The sequence below is a fragment of the Musa acuminata genome, chromosome BXJ2-1 (genome assembly GCF_036884655.1).
Source record: "Musa acuminata AAA Group cultivar baxijiao chromosome BXJ2-1, Cavendish_Baxijiao_AAA, whole genome shotgun sequence".
In the NCBI taxonomy this organism is placed as follows: Eukaryota; Viridiplantae; Streptophyta; class Magnoliopsida; order Zingiberales; family Musaceae; genus Musa; species Musa acuminata.
The window spans coordinates 16590001-16606912 of NC_088338.1; the positions used below are offsets into that span (position 1 = coordinate 16590001).

At 37.0% G+C, this 16912-nt stretch overlaps 4 protein-coding genes across 4 annotated transcripts; 2 read left to right on the top strand and 2 right to left on the bottom strand.

Moving 5' to 3' along the window:
* The first annotated feature begins 28 nt into the window (after window positions 1-28).
* Window positions 29-752, top strand: LOC135599013 (uncharacterized). The gene has a single exon (XM_065093639.1). It carries the CDS (start codon window positions 91-93, stop codon window positions 643-645), a length of 555 nt encoding a protein of 184 aa, XP_064949711.1. The 5' UTR covers window positions 29-90; the 3' UTR covers window positions 646-752.
* A 344-nt stretch (window positions 753-1096) lies between these two features.
* On the bottom strand, window positions 1097-7344 carry LOC103973818 (uncharacterized). The gene is made up of 4 exons (XM_009388478.3): window positions 7107-7344; window positions 3258-3347; window positions 1808-2075; window positions 1097-1596 (listed from the first exon to the last, which is right to left on the bottom strand). The coding sequence occupies exons 1-4, from the start codon at window positions 7147-7149 to the stop codon at window positions 1299-1301; spliced, it is 699 nt and encodes a 232-aa protein (XP_009386753.1). The 5' UTR covers window positions 7150-7344; the 3' UTR covers window positions 1097-1298.
* A 4969-nt stretch (window positions 7345-12313) lies between these two features.
* LOC103973817 (small ribosomal subunit protein eS25) lies at window positions 12314-14873 on the top strand. Its single transcript, XM_009388477.3, has 4 exons — window positions 12314-12432; window positions 12514-12588; window positions 12761-12895; window positions 14572-14873. The coding sequence occupies exons 1-4, from the start codon at window positions 12430-12432 to the stop codon at window positions 14683-14685; spliced, it is 327 nt and encodes a 108-aa protein (XP_009386752.1). The 5' UTR covers window positions 12314-12429; the 3' UTR covers window positions 14686-14873.
* Window positions 14874-15574: 701 nt separating this feature from the next.
* Window positions 15575-16285, bottom strand: LOC135599014 (DNA polymerase II subunit B4-like). Its single transcript, XM_065093640.1, has 2 exons — window positions 15962-16285; window positions 15575-15818 (listed from the first exon to the last, which is right to left on the bottom strand). Exons 1-2 carry the CDS (start codon window positions 16198-16200, stop codon window positions 15695-15697), a joined length of 363 nt encoding a protein of 120 aa, XP_064949712.1. The 5' UTR covers window positions 16201-16285; the 3' UTR covers window positions 15575-15694.
* Window positions 16286-16912: the final 627 nt, after the last annotated feature.

Below are 16912 nucleotides of genomic sequence, written 5' to 3' on the forward strand. Positions count from 1 at the left end.
GCCGTCCATCAGACGAATCATAGAAAGAATGCGCAATCCAACAGCTCTCCTATCCTTCCACCGTTTCCAGACGCAGCAGCAGGAAAAGGAATGGCCCTGCGACAGCGAGGCTGGAGCTGGAGCTCCGCCCTGGTGGGCGCCGCCTCGGCTGCGGCGGCCACCGTCGTCGTCCTCGGTCGGCCAAGAGACCCCACCTTCCACCTCATCTCCATCACCCTCTCCTCCTTCCGCCTCAACCTCCCCCTCCTCGACGTCGACCTCACCCTCACCGTCCACGTCACCAACCCCAACCTCGTCCCCATCCACTACGCTTCCGCCATCATCTCCATATTTTACGCCGGCTCCCACCTCGGCTCCGCCCTCCTCGACGCCGGCTCCCAACCCGCCATGTCCTGCCAGCTCCTCCACCTCCCGGCCCGCCTTTACGGCCTCGAGCTCGCCCACCACGTCCCGAGACTCCTCGCCGACGCCGCCCGCCGTCAGATGACCCTCGACGCCTCCGTTGACATCTCCGGCACCGCCCAAGTCCTCTGGTGGGCGCACCGCTTCAGTGTCCACGTCGACAGCCGTGTCGTCGTCGACCCCATCTTCCTCGACGTCATCGACCAGGAGAACCACTCCGAGACCCATCTCTACCTCTCCTAATCGTACATATCTCATCGACGCTGTATGGTGTTGCAAATGGACGACGGATGTCAAACTGTTCGACATCATTAGTCGATTAGCTTCCGTAGTCTGAGCTTTCTATTTGACTTGGCTCGTTTCCACTGGGTGTTCCATTATCAACCAACCACACAGGCAAAGCGGAAGATTATCAACCAACCACACAGGCAAAGCGGAAGAGGACCTCCAGTGGCAATGATTGCTCCACAGCGTTGCATGAAATCATCATGGAACACAATTTGGTATGCTGCTCCCAACAGCTTCGTCAGCCAAAAATACAAAAAGAAGAAACAGATAACTACTCTGATGCTCAATCTTGGAACATGTTTCACGTTGTCCTTTTCGTTTCTGCGTATCGAAGTTTAAAAGCTGACGAACAAATCCTTTGTTGTTTATCATGATGCATAATATAAAGATTATGCACACCAAACACTAACCACGTAATTCAAACTCTAAATTGCACACATGATGCTTTAACCATCCGGCTAGATGTAATTGTGTTTGGATGGTGTGATACATGTCAACAAGAAATAACATCCTTTCCGAAAACAATAGCTAAACTTGGAAGATAGAAATAACATCCTTTCACAAATTGGCAACTGTTCGTTGAGGAACGACGCCGGTCACCAGAGCTATCAGTTGGAATCATGCCTCCTCTTCCCCTTCTCTCTGTGGCGATGCTGATGCTTCTGCTTCTCGCTTGGATCATGAAACCGTTTTTTCTCGTGCTTCTCCCGTCTCCTCTTCTCATCTCTCCTCTCTTCACACATCTTCACCTCGTCTCTCCTCTCTTCGTGCCGTCTCTTCTTCCTGAGGTCTCCCTCGGAGAGTTCTGCATCGCTTGCTACAGTGGGTGCATCATCATCCTTGCCAGGTGCAATCTCCTTCAAGTGGTCTGGTTGTGAGCTTGACTCTGGGTGGTTTAGAGGCAACCTGCAGCAACATGTGGAATTTTTATTCAACAAGATGGAAAATACATGTTTTGTTGGACATCATTAATACAATCTTCAAATCATTTTCTAAAGCAACTTGATACAGATAACTCAGGTTCAAAGGCTTTATTTAAGTTGATGAGCTATAGGAACATCGGGAGGAGCCAACAAAATGATTCCCAAGCTTAAAGCATTTGTAACAAGAATCTTACTTGTATAAGCCAAGGCCTTGGACTTGTGCTGCCTCAGCATGGCCAGCGCCCAAATCCTCTGCAGTGGATCCTCTCTTTATAAGTTCTGCATACTCATGCTTATCTAGCCGGTTGCCTTGAGACCGGCTAGCACGCTTGGGTGCCAAACCAAGAGCCTCACGCATCGCCTGTTCTTCTTCTTCCTTGACCCTTCTTATTTCCTCTTTGATTGCATCTGATTCTGCTCCATCAGATTTCTTGTCTCTGGCGTACCAGAATAGATCCTTCCCTGATGGAAGATGATAAAAAGAATATCTAACATCTATTGATCTGAAAAACAATGATCATAACTCCGAAGGCAAGGTTCAGAGCAGATAATTCAGCAATACATATAATATTTGCACATCTTGTAAAGAATTGCTTTGAAATAACCACAACATTTCCAAATGCAGCTAATCAAAGTAGATGAAGTTGGGTTGGATGCAGCAATATTTGATGTTTATAGGTGACTTGGTTCTAGGCTTCTAGCAACACCTATGAAGACAGGTGAAAGGTGATCCAATGCCAACCAAAATAGGCACAGCAAAGAAAAACATAATGTTGCATCCAACCCTAAACCAGATCAAGGCTCCAGCTAATATTTTGAATAAAGAAGAGAAAGGAGAAATAAATTACATCAGTTTTGAAACTTAGAGAAACATGCTTATGAGGTAAAAGAATCACAGACCTATGTAGCTTAATTTTTTCTTAAAGTTGAATTTTTGGACTTGCATATACACTGCATGTAAGAAATTACCCACGAAGTAGTCATTGATTTTAGACTGGGAAAATATCTTGATATAAATGAACTTTCAGAAACTAGGTTTATATTCATGTCCAAACTAATAATACTAAGAACCTCTTGGTAAGGTAAGAAGAGCAGATCCAAAGGGTGTAGTCCTAATTCTAGGAAGGAAATGAATATGGTCCATCATCCCAACTAAAATAATAGATTCACAGGATAACCAAACATATTCAGCAGTGTCACCGATTACAAATTCTTAATATCTTTATGAAAAAGATGGGTACAATCTCAGTCAATCTTTTATTGTATCAAATTATGATCCCCATAATTCTGTCAGTTAAACCATGTTGCAGCATGTTTAAATCTAAAGGAACCATAAACTGAGCATCACATATGAAAAGAAAAGTGTCAATTAAAAGGAGTTATCAGAACTCAATATTATGTCACTGATGGTTACTTAAGAGAACTTTTGAGTTAGTGACAATGAATTACTGCTGGAGCATGTGATGCAAAACAAAGTTGACTATAGTGGAAAATAGTTGGAAGTGTGCAAACGGTAGTAACAAAAAGCCAACAGATTTGTAGCATTTGCAACTGACAGATGCAAAGATTACAAGCCTTTGCAATAATATATACAAGCAACAGCCTAAGTTATAACAAATCCATACAGATCAACTAATGCATTACCTTTTTGCCATCTACCGACAGGAGCCTTGATACTATGACCAAGATAGTTCTCACGATGCTTATCAACCTTCACATCATCCCACTTGAATTCTGTGATAAAATATCAATATATGAAATAAAACTCTCCAAATTAGGGTCGATTTTGATGGAATATAAAAAAAAATAGCAAGGAACTGTCCATTTGAAGGCAGAGTTATTTGAAATTAAAAAGAAGGAAAAACTTCCTCAGGCAGTATTATAAAAAATTTAACGCATAGGCCGCACAAAGTATCAACAAAAGGAAATAGTCACATATAACTGTAGCACATGTAAAGAAAAGCAACCAGAACATCAATTTTATATATGTAGTTGGTAGATAGAATTCATGATAGGCATATTAGATAAAATATAAATGACTTCAGAAAAAACCAAATATTTTTGTAACATGGCAATATTTGAGAACTCAAAAACTTGACCAAACTTGAAAGCCTTATGAGTGAGTTTATTAAACTGGGAGGCATGATAAAGCTTAAGATAACAATAAATAGACACATAATCAGATATATTTATACACCATTACAAAGATTATGTTTATGCTTATGTGATTTAGATCCAAAAGTTCACAAATAGAATAACACTGGACACTTACGAGTCACAATTCTCACACAAGAAATGAATAATAGAGATGAACAACAGAAATGAAAGCTAGCAAGGGCCTAAAACTAAAAACCCAACAATCATCACATCACATATAGATTTTAGGACAAGGCGTTCAGTCTCACTGAAATGAATACATATGGAACAAACAGCTGCAAACTCACAAAAGCTGTAAGCTTAATTTTTTCACATTTTACATATAAATTTTAGAACAAAGCATTTAGCCTCACTGAACTAAAGGCATTTAGTCTCACTGATATAAATATATATGGATCAGGGAACTGTAAACTCACAAAAGCTGTATGCTTAATTTTTTCACATTTTACATTTGTAACAAAATATTTCCAATCTTGAAGATCCACAAGCTTATGTATATTATAAAAAGTGATTTAGAAGCAAATGAAATATTCTATCCTCTTCACATCTCTCATGTATTTATATGTTAGTCCATGTGGCATAAAATAAAAACAGAAGATTTTTCCTTGCCCACCCTGATTTACCACTTACTATAGCAACCCTGATTTACCACTTGCTGAATGATAACAAAAGAGCAATAGACAAGATGATAATTGCCAGGTGTAACACAATGTTGCAAATTCAATTGGCACAAAATATAGACAAACTTATCTAGTTAAAAAAATACTTCTACCCACGGTTAAGTTATTTTTTGCAATGTCATGCTAGTTAGTTGTAGGATATAGCAATGAAGTTCAGTGTTTCTATCAGCTTTAATTAGAATCTCCGAAAATGACACAATCTGTTTCAACCCCTTCCTAAACGTTTTAACCACTGAAACAAGAAAGGGATGAAGAAAAAAGAAGAGAGATGCGGCCTCAGCTGACACTGAGAAAAGTGGACCAGGGAGTTCATGGAAGAGCACAGCAATGACATAGCAATAAGTGCTGGTGGTGCTTTTTCTTCAAAATTTGAGAGCTATAAGGGAATATGGGAGACAGGAACATGGTTGTAAAAGAGAGGGAAGTGATCGCTGCGGCCAGGGATACATGAAGACAATGGTCATGTAGCAAAACAAGGAACTAAAGTGAGTGTGGCACCATAGTAGAGCTTTTGGAGGGAGCATGGCTGAGAAGGCACTTGAGAGCATGGTGGATCATTGTAGATATATGTAGACAGGAAACAATGAGTAAAGAAAGAAGCTCAAAATAATCAAAAGAGTCCATTTGCATCAATATTTTGTCATTTGAGAATGTTTTCTTTTTTCCTCATATCATAACTCTTATGTAATAGCTTAACCCACATACTATACTTTCTAAAATTCTGTGGTTTCAACAAATTGGTTATGAAGTTCCTTCAATGTGAGACAACCAGAGCTCTTAGGTCCCAATTTCACACCCTCAAGAATATGAAAAGTATGCCATTCAACTCAATTGACATCATAGAAAAAAACAATTCAACACAGTTATACAATGTAAAGACGATGATAACACAACAACAGAAAAACTTTCTTCACTTCCAAGCAAGATGCATTTTCTAAGTCTGGCGTGTTTCAAAAAACTAGAAAACATACTGTGGCAATGCTGTCATATGACATTTGCTGCTAAATGTGGAAGATTGCTAGCATCATATCAAAGTCTTCCAACAAATATGTTTGCCAAGCACATTGGCAACAGACAAATAAAGTTTTAATTAATGCACATAATAAATGATGTTAAATCCTCTATTCAAATAAGATTGTAGACAAAGGCTTGTAAGAAATATAGGGTTGTAATTGAAATTTACTGAATCTAGACTCATGCAACAAAAGGAGAATCTCTATAAAATTTCAATAGACATGAAAGAACCATAGCAAGGATGAAATAGTGGACACCCAGAATAAAGAATTTACAACAACAAATCTCTTATGCTGGAAAAATGACAGTTTTTCATTAGCTACTGACTAAAAATCCATAATGTCTCTTAATACTCCTTTGGTTGATAAAACCAAGTTTTAAGTTGAAGGAAATTGACAGAATTGTGCTCTTAACAAAGGATTACAATGACTAAAGTACCACAATATATCATGACGAAATCACAATCCAAATTTGTCCTAAAAGGACAATGCATGATACCTGACATGCGATGCTAACCCATGACATGCCAGAGTTTAGCACATGCATGATTTAATTCAAATACTTGAAAATGACGTATACTTAATCAACTATAAGAATATGATGATTCCTGCCACACTATATATATATATATATATATATATATATATGATTCATCAAATGCCTTTTGACGTCAAACCTTTGAAAGCTAACAGAGGCCCACCTTATATCTTATAATATATGGCCACCAAAACGTAAGCTTTGCCCCAAAACAATTTGAGGCATCATTAGTAAAGCTTTATAAGATAAGGAGAGGTAGGTGCTATCTGTTCTGTAAAGTCATGTAAGATGTTTCAAAGAAAAGATGGTCAAAGCACAGAGGGGGGAAAGTGTCACAACATGGTTTGTTTTTGAAAGAGCATCCTGGGAGGTGAATGTACAGGAAGCCCCATTGCTTCCACTGAAAACGAGAACAGCTTGGTGATGGTTCAAAAAAGTGCGCATGGCAGGGATGCTGTAGACATCTTTATTGAACAGATTAAGATTTGAATGTGGATAAGAATTTTAAAAGAACTCTAATTACCACAACTTCCACCTCAAAGATCTGATGAAGATTAAACTGTAATACTTAAAATTACTTCTAAACCAATTGCATGTCTAGGGTAAAGTATGTGATTAGTAATCCCCAACCTGCAATCAGAAAGCATGATTAATAAAAAATCCCGTGCTTGAGAAAATAATTCGACTTTAATGAACCTGCAACCATTAGTAACATTTCCAATCTCAATTAAACCGCAAAACCAATTAATTTTTTCGAAGAAATCAGACATCAAAACCTCCAAATAGAAAGCCGCACGGCAAATCCTCCCCATTACTTCCATTCCAGTGGACTATATAAATATAAATCTCGAATCAAAATCCACATGATATCAGGGAAAGAAAGACATCAATTGATCATCGAGCAACTGGACATGGAAGTAACAGATAAAAAGGAAAAATCAAGAATTTCCTGAGGAATCAATCTCTGCAGGTCACCTCCGTGAAAGTCAGACCACGCAAACAGGATAAAAATCACTACAACACCCGACCCTAGAAGGATAAGCACAAAAGTCGACCTAATAACCGAAAGAACAGAAGAATCAATAGGTAGAGAGAGCGAGCTTACGATCGCGACCACCACGGACGCCTCCTCTCGAAGGATGGTACATGGCCTTCCGTCTGCCTCGTCTCCTATCGGATGGAGGAAAGCTCGGTGTAGATCGGTGCGCCCTCTTTTATCGGTTCAGCCGCCGGCTGCGAAGGATGGTGACAGGATTTATGTTTCTTCGTCGCCCGATTCAGCGTGCCCTTCAGCCCTACCTGCCGCTTTATTGGAGAATTTGTGGAGCCCACCGAGCCTGGGTTCGAGACCAGAACAGTCCCCGAGCCGGATACCGAGTGAGCGCCGCATTCTGGTCCGGTCGGGTTCGGACCCAATGTGAAGCGTAATCAATCAAAATGGCTCTCAATTTTCACCACATAAGTTTGTCTTATGACGATGAACCTGAATTCATTTGAAGTCACATGTTCCAAGTTAACAAAACAAGCCGAGACTTCAGAGACGATCTAAATCGAATTAGAACTAACACATCAAGTTTTTACTAGATGCCCATGAAGTCAGACAAGTCTTAATGCACCCAAGATGGCCGATAAAGCTCATGAATAAATATGATTGCTGCTAATCATAAAGAAAAGAGCATTCACCAATTAGGGACCAGAATCTCTGGTTGATCAATTACATAGATTGAAGGTCTTTAAACTAGATTCGCATGTAGAGAAATCCCAAACATCCAGTGAAAGGTAAGGATAAATTTAGGACTATGGAATGATGCTTGATGTACATCATATATGGATATGAATTAGCCTTTTGGTTATGTTTTGGTAGGCATATGTGTACATGCAGCTATAGATACTGCTTGATTTCCCATCTATGAGAGGACAGGAATGATTGGGTCTAAAGGAGCTGCTACAATGTTCTGCTGCTAACATATATGCCTTCAGAAGATAAAAGAGGCATGACAAGGAACATTATACTGGTAGAAGACTTCTTTGCAAGAGGTAAAGAAAGCTTTATGGTGCCATGTGAAAACATGATCTACACCAGAGGTGGTGTTGAAGTTTCAGTAACTGGATACTAAGTGATGGATGACCAAATGCCATCAACAAGGCACAACTACACAACAGTAGCAAATTGAAATCAACAAACAGAGAAAAGAGAATGACAACAATGGACATATTTGAGCAAGCAAGACACCAGTGTCTGTGCTTCACTAACAAGAGAGAGAGAGAGAGAGAGAGTTCTACAATGCTCATCCCCTACAATTTGGACAAGCCTTAGTTGGTTTCAGATCCATCTTTGTCACAATAATTATGCCCATAATTTTCAGAAAACAAATTTTCAACTCATATTCTAAAAGTCTAAGACTTTCCTGGTAAGGAATTAGATCATCATCCAAATGCAAACATTTTTTAGAATCATCCCTAAAGCAAAAGGACAAAAAGAAAAACTGAAACCATATTTCTGACAATAACATCATCATTCTACTACCATCACAGCTATATCATCCGATAAGCTTTTTCTCGTACCATTCCCACTTCTACTTTCAATTTCATATTTCCCACTGTTATTAAGCTTTTGGATCAATTATTTATAAAGGATAAAAATATTATTCATAGAATAAAAATATGATGATCAAAATAACAAGAAAGGTTAAGACTTTTGAGTGACCATTGAGTATTTTTAAGATTAAAAAGATTTTATAAGAAACCATCATAGTTATATTTCTGATAAATTAAAAATAATATTTTTGATAATAATATGATCATTCTAGTATGCCACCATAGTTATATCATTCATTAAGTTTCAGCTTGTACCATTTGTAACGCCCTCAGTCCAGCCGGAGGCCAGTATAATAATTTAACTTGTAGATTTTGCAATAGGAATGTAAGACTAAAACTTGGATAAATAATTTACCTTCATAGAATATTCATCATATTTTAAAATCATACACAATTCAATATGGATATTCATTACATCTTCAATAATTTCAACAACTCATAACCATACGAAATCCTACAGAAATTTCATGATCAAAACTTGAACAAACGATATTTCCTTATACAATCTAATAAGTTATATACCATAATACAATCATAAAAAACTTTATATCATATCACAATCAACACCAGTTTATTTAGAGAGGTTTTAAAATAACAACTTTGCAAGTAACATTCCCCTCAAGCATATCCACACTAGTCCGAGAATAGACATATGAGCAAACAATAACCTAATAAGCACTATGACTCGTATACCAATCAAAACTTATTGCAAATGTGTATAAATAAATAATTATAAATTTTTCTTACAATCAATTTTTATTTTTAAAGCAAAGCGTATAAAATGTCAAATCATTTTTATTATTTCTATCAAATATCATATAAAAGTTTTATATTCATTTAGAGTAAACAAAGTCATAATTATAGCTAAATGATATATCAGAATAAATACCTCATTCATGCAAATGACTATGATCAATTATTCATAATTTAAATAAACATCGCTAAAGATGCATATCTAAATTTCATAATATATATAATTATAACAAAAGTTACATGTCAAAAATAATAGTCACAGTATTATTAACGGCTACAATCATATTATATCGTGTGATAACATTTAAAACCATGTTTAACGCTCATGATATAGGTAATATATATCTCCTTTTATTAAGGTCCCAAGAAAACTAGTTTCTAAATATCTTCCAATGTATAACCCCTATTAATAGGGTTTAGATTATAACCATATTAGTCATACAATTTTAGATATTAAATATATTTAAAAAAATAAATATTTGAATAAATTCTTTTTTTATCTTTCATTTCAAATCTAACAATTTATATAATATGTAAAACTAGTAAGAATAAATCATTTTCAATTCTTAATAATTAAAATATCGAATCAATACTTTCAAAGATGATATATATTTTATTTAATAAGTACAAATCATACAATTCTATAAGTTTCAAACATATACATTAAGCATACATATTACTACTTGTAAAATAGGCTAGACAAAGTTATTGGCTACATGTTGGGACTCAATCCATACTCAATAATCTTCTCCTAATTATACACAAAATATTATTCACTGATCATCTATAAATCATAACCAAACATCATATGCAAATTATTTTGATTGCACTCTCTTTTCTTCTTTATTTTTGACTGTTACTATCTCTAATTATTCTAAAATTTTATCAATTCCTAAATACACTGTAAGCACATTTACTGCTTGTTAATACATGCTTTATCTTTTTTTCTTTTTCCTACATAACCACTTGTCCTCTTTTTATTTAATCAGAATCATTGTTTCTAACATTAAGCTAATGCTATTTAAAAGTTAATATCATTAAGGATCTTATTAACTTAGAAAGCTTAAATTAGATAATTAATAATCATATTTAGTAATCTAAGTAACAGAAAAGCTTAACAATTTAAAACCATACCTAAATTAATTTTCTGATCTCTAATCAGAATTCTCTAATGCCAAAATCGAAGCCTTTCTTCTCTTTCCCCCTTTCACCATTTCGTTTCTTCCTCTTCTATTTCTTTCCTTTCTTGGGCTGTTTCGTTCCTTTCCTTTTTTTTTTTTTTTTTCTTCTTTCCCTTGAAACTTCTATTCTTTTATAATTTATTCCTTCTCAAAATTTCTATTTACAACTAGGCTCTTAAAACAATATAACTATTACACCATTCCCTTCTTCTACGAAGCTTTTGGATCAATTATTTAGGAAGATGAAAGAATTAAAAAAAATATTTATAAAATAAAAACAGAATGATTAGGACTATAAAGAGCATCAAGAGTTGATCATCGAATATCTTTGATACTAAAACAAAATTATAAGATTTTTATTGGACTAGCATTTATGGATTTAAATGTTGAATAATAAAAAATAACATATATAAAATATTTATGGCTGAGATAAAAATAACGAGGTGAATATATAGAGTGATTAGAATAGATAAGAAAAAAATATTTTTATTTATAAGTAATTAGGTATGGAGATAAAATGAGATAGAATCATTTAAAATGATATAAACATATATATTTAGTAGAAGTGAAATAATTATGGTTAATTTCATAACAGCTTTCCACTTCTCCATGCAGCCTTCATCAAGAATCTTATGTATCTATCTGCTTAGGGCTCCAATGAGATTCCAGATTGCTTCCTCGATCCACATTTTACTTGCCATTCTAAAAGGTTAGGATGTTGAATTAGAAATTGGTCTCCTGGAAATTAATATACTCCCCCGACCTACAATTATTTATATGCAAAGCAATTGTGACTGTGATCGACCATGAGGACCAGGACCCAATGATCCAAGAACAAGCAGAGCAGGGAACAGGTTCCAGAAGAAACGCCTCAACCACATCACTCCTCGACTGTCATCATCATCGAAATAAAGATCAGAAGAATGAGCATCTAACAAAAGAATCACTTGCAGGAACGCCAACAAACTAGAAAGGATCCAATAAGCGAACGAAAGCACAAATCGATCGACGATTCCGACCAATTAGAGACCAAGCGATGAAGAAGAGAAGAAGAGTACCTCGTCCTTCTTCACCCGGCCGTGATGATCCAAATCCGAGGGCTTGTGGAGCTCGATCCGAGAAGGAAAAACGCTCGTAATGCCTCTTCCTCTCACGGACACCTCGAAGATAAGTATATTACTATTTACAAATTCCTATTTATTATTTTTATTTTTAAATTTTTAATATTTTAATATTATCTTTCGATATAAATATTCTATCTTTTTTTCACTTTTTTTATTTTTTTTCTTTTTATCTCTTTCTTTCTTTCTCCTCCTCCTCCTCCCTCGATTTTTCTTTTTTTTTCCTCGAAAAACAATGTCGAGAGAACAACGAACGAGATCGATTAAAGGATGATGATTGATAACAAATACAGAATAGGGCCAATGATAGACGACTGAGAATACTGAGAGCATCGATAGCGACAAAATACGCAAGCAAGAGAGGTGGGATAAAAAAAATTATAATAAAAAAATAGAGGAGTTATAAATAATTTTATTTTTTAAAAAGGATCGTAAATGATAAGAAGATTGTGAATAGTTTAAAAAAAACTCAATAATAAGCTCCCAGTAAAACCATTTTTTTGGTGCAGTGTACCGAAACTACCCTTGCTGACCTTTCTTAACGACCGTAGGATCATCAAAGATCAAAGGCTGGGATCTTCCAACGTGATAGTGTCGGTCGGAATTAACGGTCCAGATCTCTTCATCTCTTGGCCAGCTGACCCCGATGAAGCCCTATCTTTTTAAGCACCCGTTTATCCGACGGATTCCTAACCCTCCTGGGGAAGGCGGCGACGGACGGTGGTGTTGTTGCTCCCGTCTTCGATAGAAAGGATCCTTGGACTTCTACAGCGGGATGGTAGTTAGGATCTCTGTTCTTCGATGGTAACTCTATTGTTCCTCCAATCACTGTTAGCTCGATGTCTTCTCGATTCTGTAGGCGCCGAAGAAGGACAAAGCTCCGCCACCGTCTTCGAAACCGGCCAAGTCTGGCGGAGGAAAGCAGAAGAAGAAGGTAATCGGACGAAACCACGGTTATCATAAGGGTTTTGTTCCGATTTCTGTCTATTTGACGATTTCTCTTTCGTAGAAAGAGTTAAATGATGTTTTCATCTTGCTTTGCTTCAAAGCTAGTTTTTTTTTTTGAGTTGATGGATCGGATTGATATATTAGGGTTTTGGATGCAGAAATGGAGCAAGGGAAAGCAGAAGGAGAAGGTGAACAACGCGGTTCTCTTTGATCAGGCGAACTATGATAAGATGCTCTCCGAAGTCCCCAAGTATAAGCAGATCACTCCCTCGGTGCTGTCTGAGAGATTGAGGGTATGAATTCCGATTTACTTCTCCATCTATTGCTTATATATTTTTGTTTCTTAATTGTTATAATTTATGTAAAATATAGTAACATAATAACTTTGTCGAATTAGGTGAGATATGTATATCTTGCTTAGTGTATAATTTTCACAAAAGCAGATCTCAGGCTTATATAATCTTTGTAGCTTATTGTTATGATTTATGTAAGATGTAGTAACATTATAACTTTGTAGAATTAGGTGAGATATACATCTTTCTTAGCGTATAATTTTCACAAAAGCAGACCTGTGATAGCTTATGTTTGGTCTGCTTGAGGGATGAGTCTTTTGGTTGTAATATGAGTCTGATGATTGATACCCAAACGTATTTTGTTGTTGTCTACTGTATTTGCTGTATATCGTATTCGTATATCCTTTTAGTGTAGTGTTTCATGGATCTATTGAGTGGTTGGAGACACATCTTTGTGGAAAAAGTCACAAGGTATGGGCACAGAGACAGACATCTAGAGAAATCACCTTAAAAATAACACAGTTTTTGTGTGTTTATCAAATGTACATGCAGTATACATTGACCTTGTACAAGAAAGTTTTTGGAAAATGCTTTTTACGATATTAGATGAAAGATACTAATATAAACATGGCTAAACTGAAATCTAAATATTAATTATAAAGATTTAGTTAATGGGAGGAGTAAATTTTTCTTTTTGAAAAAGAGGACTTTGCCAAGCAATTTATTTGCATTATTCTTGTTTGTTGTACTGTTATGTGGGACAACTGTTTTTTATACTTTTGTTAGTGAAAATGATAGCCTTTTCCTATTATCTTTCTATAACAACTAACTAATTGCTGAAGAGAAAAAGTGAGCTGTAGGGTTTAGATGGCTTACAATTAAGGGGTAACTTCTGGGTGTAAGATCATCTAGGCACTTATTGGTCACTTGGCACCTAGAGATAGCTTGAAAGCATAGGAGCCTTAGTTGGCACTGACATATCTTTAGGTTGTTATATCTGTAAAGAAGGCTAGATTTTTTTTTTCCCTGGTTCAAAAATGCTTCCAACTGAATCTTCCATGCATTTACTTTTTTGTATGCTGGCCTGCATGGCTTTGTTCGTTGAAGTATTTGATATTTTGGTGCACATCTGCTGTTACTTCAGATTTTTGCTAGATTAGATGTCGGTGTACCATCCATTGGCTTGCACTTTGGTTTTGTAGTTTATAAACCAATTTAAAAGTCTTTCTTCGTTGCATCAGTTAGTAGGAAGTCGGAGTAAATGCTCTGGTATGTACTTGTAATGTCTACTAGATGTCGGGTTTGATTAGGCAGACATTAAATTTCTGATTTCTTATTTGTCATAGCAAAAAGGATAATCTTGTGTTATCTATGCATCAAATAACCTTGCAGAAATTATGTGGTAGAATATCCAATATTGTCGTCTTTCCTGCCCAGTACATTAATGAATTCTACATTAATCTTGTGAACTTTGTAGTACTGTGATGTCTCACTGCCTGTCAAATAATTGTGCCGATGATTTACGTATTTTTAATATAGCCCGATGTCTGCTACATCAAGCATTAGGGAAATAGTGGTAATTCTACCTTTGATTTCTTTGACAACAAATAATTTGTTCTGGCTCTTCTATTCTCACCAATAATAGTTTATAATTGATGTGAATGTATTGGAGTCAGATTAATGGGTCGCTTGCGCGAAGAGCGATCAAAGATTTAATGGCAAGGGGTGCCATCAGGATGGTGTCTGCGCATGCTAGCCAGCAGATTTACACAAGAGCCACTAATGCCTAGATATGTCTCATTTTGATATGATCCTAAGCACAGGATAGCTTCCTTGGCGTGGGGACATTGCTGAATTCATCCTTTCTTTAGGAAACGTTGGAGTTTATTTTGTGAAAACACAGCAGTACCTTTTTAAATTTGGATATTCAGATTTTGTGATGATTCAAGTATTTTCTTTTCTGGTTCTTAAAGCTTTACATTACGGAATCCACGTTGGATACTATTTGGTATTTTCAGTTCTCTTTTAGCTCGCATCAGCCACGTGCATGAGTTACATTGACGCACAGAGACTCTTGAGAACTCACGAAATACCGAAGGCGATACTTTCTGGCGCTCGTTGGGGCTTTGTACTCGGCATGCTTTGGTATGAAAGAGTGTCGTACATTTCAAGAAGACTTACTAAAAGCCTCATCCTCACATCAGTCAAAACAGCACTGTACACAAAAGAACAGATGGAACTCTATTCCTCAGAGGCAACTGTTTGCCTCGCTACTTTCCTCACCAGCATCTTAGCTGTCCTCGCTGCTCTGCTCGTCTTCTTGTTTCTGGCACTCATCTGATGTTGCTATCTCTTCAGACGTCTCTCCTGCATTTTCTTCTTTAAACGCTGTAAAACCAATAGAATGAATTCAGAGGGGTCATTGCCGGATCTTCCCAAGTGAAACACGTCATTGCAACTAACACGCATCAAACAGTATTCCACAAATAAAGCTTCAGATGCTGAAAACATAAAAGTAATATATCTCCCCTTACCTACTACACCTTTGACATTTAAGCAAGGCTGAGTGGTACACACACATATATCATCAACTATTCAATCTCAAGAAACCTTTCTGAAACTATTAAGTTACAAGTCATTTACTCCGACAAGCAATAAATAGGGATTGGAAGGTGGTAACTCTCCACCATCAACCGCTGAGCATGCAAGAAGTCTGAGGTGAACCGCATATAAGAAGACAACTAGAAAGAGGGAGAACCCAACACGATGTGGATGAATCTTGCATCAAAAGAAAAAGGACTAACCCTCCAGAGCGGCTTCAAGGTCTCGAACGAAATGGGGGAAGTTGATATCCTTGAGGGCGTCGAGAACGTGATCAGCATCCACCGTCTTCTTCCCACTTTGCTTGCAAAGATCCCTTGCCCTACACGAAACCGTAATGCACGTGTGTAAGATGACCGATCAAGATTTCGAAACAAGCTTGTGATCATTACCAAACCCCATGAAGAACCTAGCGAATCAATCGTGCCAGGAGAAGAGAAGCAGAGAGGAAACAGAGACACTCACCTGGCGCATAGATGGTCGATGAAGGCACAAGTGCTCTCGGTGAATGCGAGGAGCACATCGTCCTCCACCACGACCTCCTCTTTGTCCCCCAGCTCGTCGGACAGACGAGCGAGCATATCCTTCACCATCTGCAACACGACCTCCTTCGGCAACACATCCACCTGTGTCTCCGAGCCCTTCGCCCGCCTCGCCGATCCCGATCCGCCCTCTTCGTCACTTCCTCCCGCCTTCTTCTTCATATCTCTCTCTCTCTCTCTCTCTCTCTCTCTCTCTCTTCCCGTCTCTCGCCTTCCCGCTTCGAAGTTATATAGCAGAGCTGTAACCGCCTCTTTAAACGGCGGGATTACAATTGCAAGAACAGGACAAAGCGGGCGGAATAACGGAACGGTCGTTGGTTACCATTGCCATTTCCAAAGTGATATAACAAATTATTCGATTTTTTTATTGATTATTTTGGGAAGTGGTTAATTTATTTTAATTTTTTTATGTTTGGGTTTTGGGCTTGCACAGACCGCAATGAATCTAATTTGTTATGCACCATAACTCATTTATTGGTACTATTTGACGATATGTTGTGTTCCTCGTATATCTTTTATCCAATTATTAGTGACAAAGAGTATATAGATTAATTTGAGTTTAATTTAGATTAATACTTTATTGACTGAGTGGGCAGTTCTCCCACCGATAATTAGTTGTACACGAATCTAATTCTTCTACAAATAAAAGCGAATTATAGGTTGAATGGGGTCTGCTGTTCTAATCCATCCTGCTCGCTAAGACCCAATCAGTGGATCATCCGATCCGAAATCCGTTTTCATTTTAGAGTCATTCAAATCTTATTAGTATGAAGATCCAACCTGACCTGGTTATCTTTCCAGTATTCAAAAAATTATTTTTTTTTATCAAACTAATTTTTTTTTTCAAAGGATAAATGACGAAAGTGACATTCAA

Excerpts from the sequence above, each read along its gene's own strand:
- LOC103973818 (XM_009388478.3), bottom strand. The coding sequence starts at position 7,149 with ATGTACCATCCTTCGAGAGGAGGCGTCCGTGGTGGTCGCGATC. Across the intron at positions 3,348-7,106 it reads CGTCCGTGGTGGTCGCGATC|AATTCAAGTGGGATGATGTG; the intron begins GTAAGCTCGCTC and ends ATTTTATCACAG. Across the intron at positions 2,076-3,257 it reads TGTCGGTAGATGGCAAAAAG|GGAAGGATCTATTCTGGTAC; the intron begins GTAATGCATTAG and ends ATCTTCCATCAG.
- LOC135599013 (XM_065093639.1), top strand. The coding sequence starts at position 91 with ATGGCCCTGCGACAGCGAGGCTGGAGCTGGAGCTCCGCCCTGGTGGGC.
- LOC103973817 (XM_009388477.3), top strand. Across the intron at positions 12,589-12,760 it reads GAGGAAAGCAGAAGAAGAAG|AAATGGAGCAAGGGAAAGCA; the intron begins GTAATCGGACGA and ends TTTTGGATGCAG. Across the intron at positions 12,896-14,571 it reads TGCTGTCTGAGAGATTGAGG|ATTAATGGGTCGCTTGCGCG; the intron begins GTATGAATTCCG and ends TATTGGAGTCAG.
- LOC135599014 (XM_065093640.1), bottom strand. The coding sequence starts at position 16,200 with ATGAAGAAGAAGGCGGGAGGAAGTGACGAAGAGGGCGGATCGGGATCG. Across the intron at positions 15,819-15,961 it reads ATCGACCATCTATGCGCCAG|GGCAAGGGATCTTTGCAAGC; the intron begins GTGAGTGTCTCT and ends GGTTTCGTGTAG.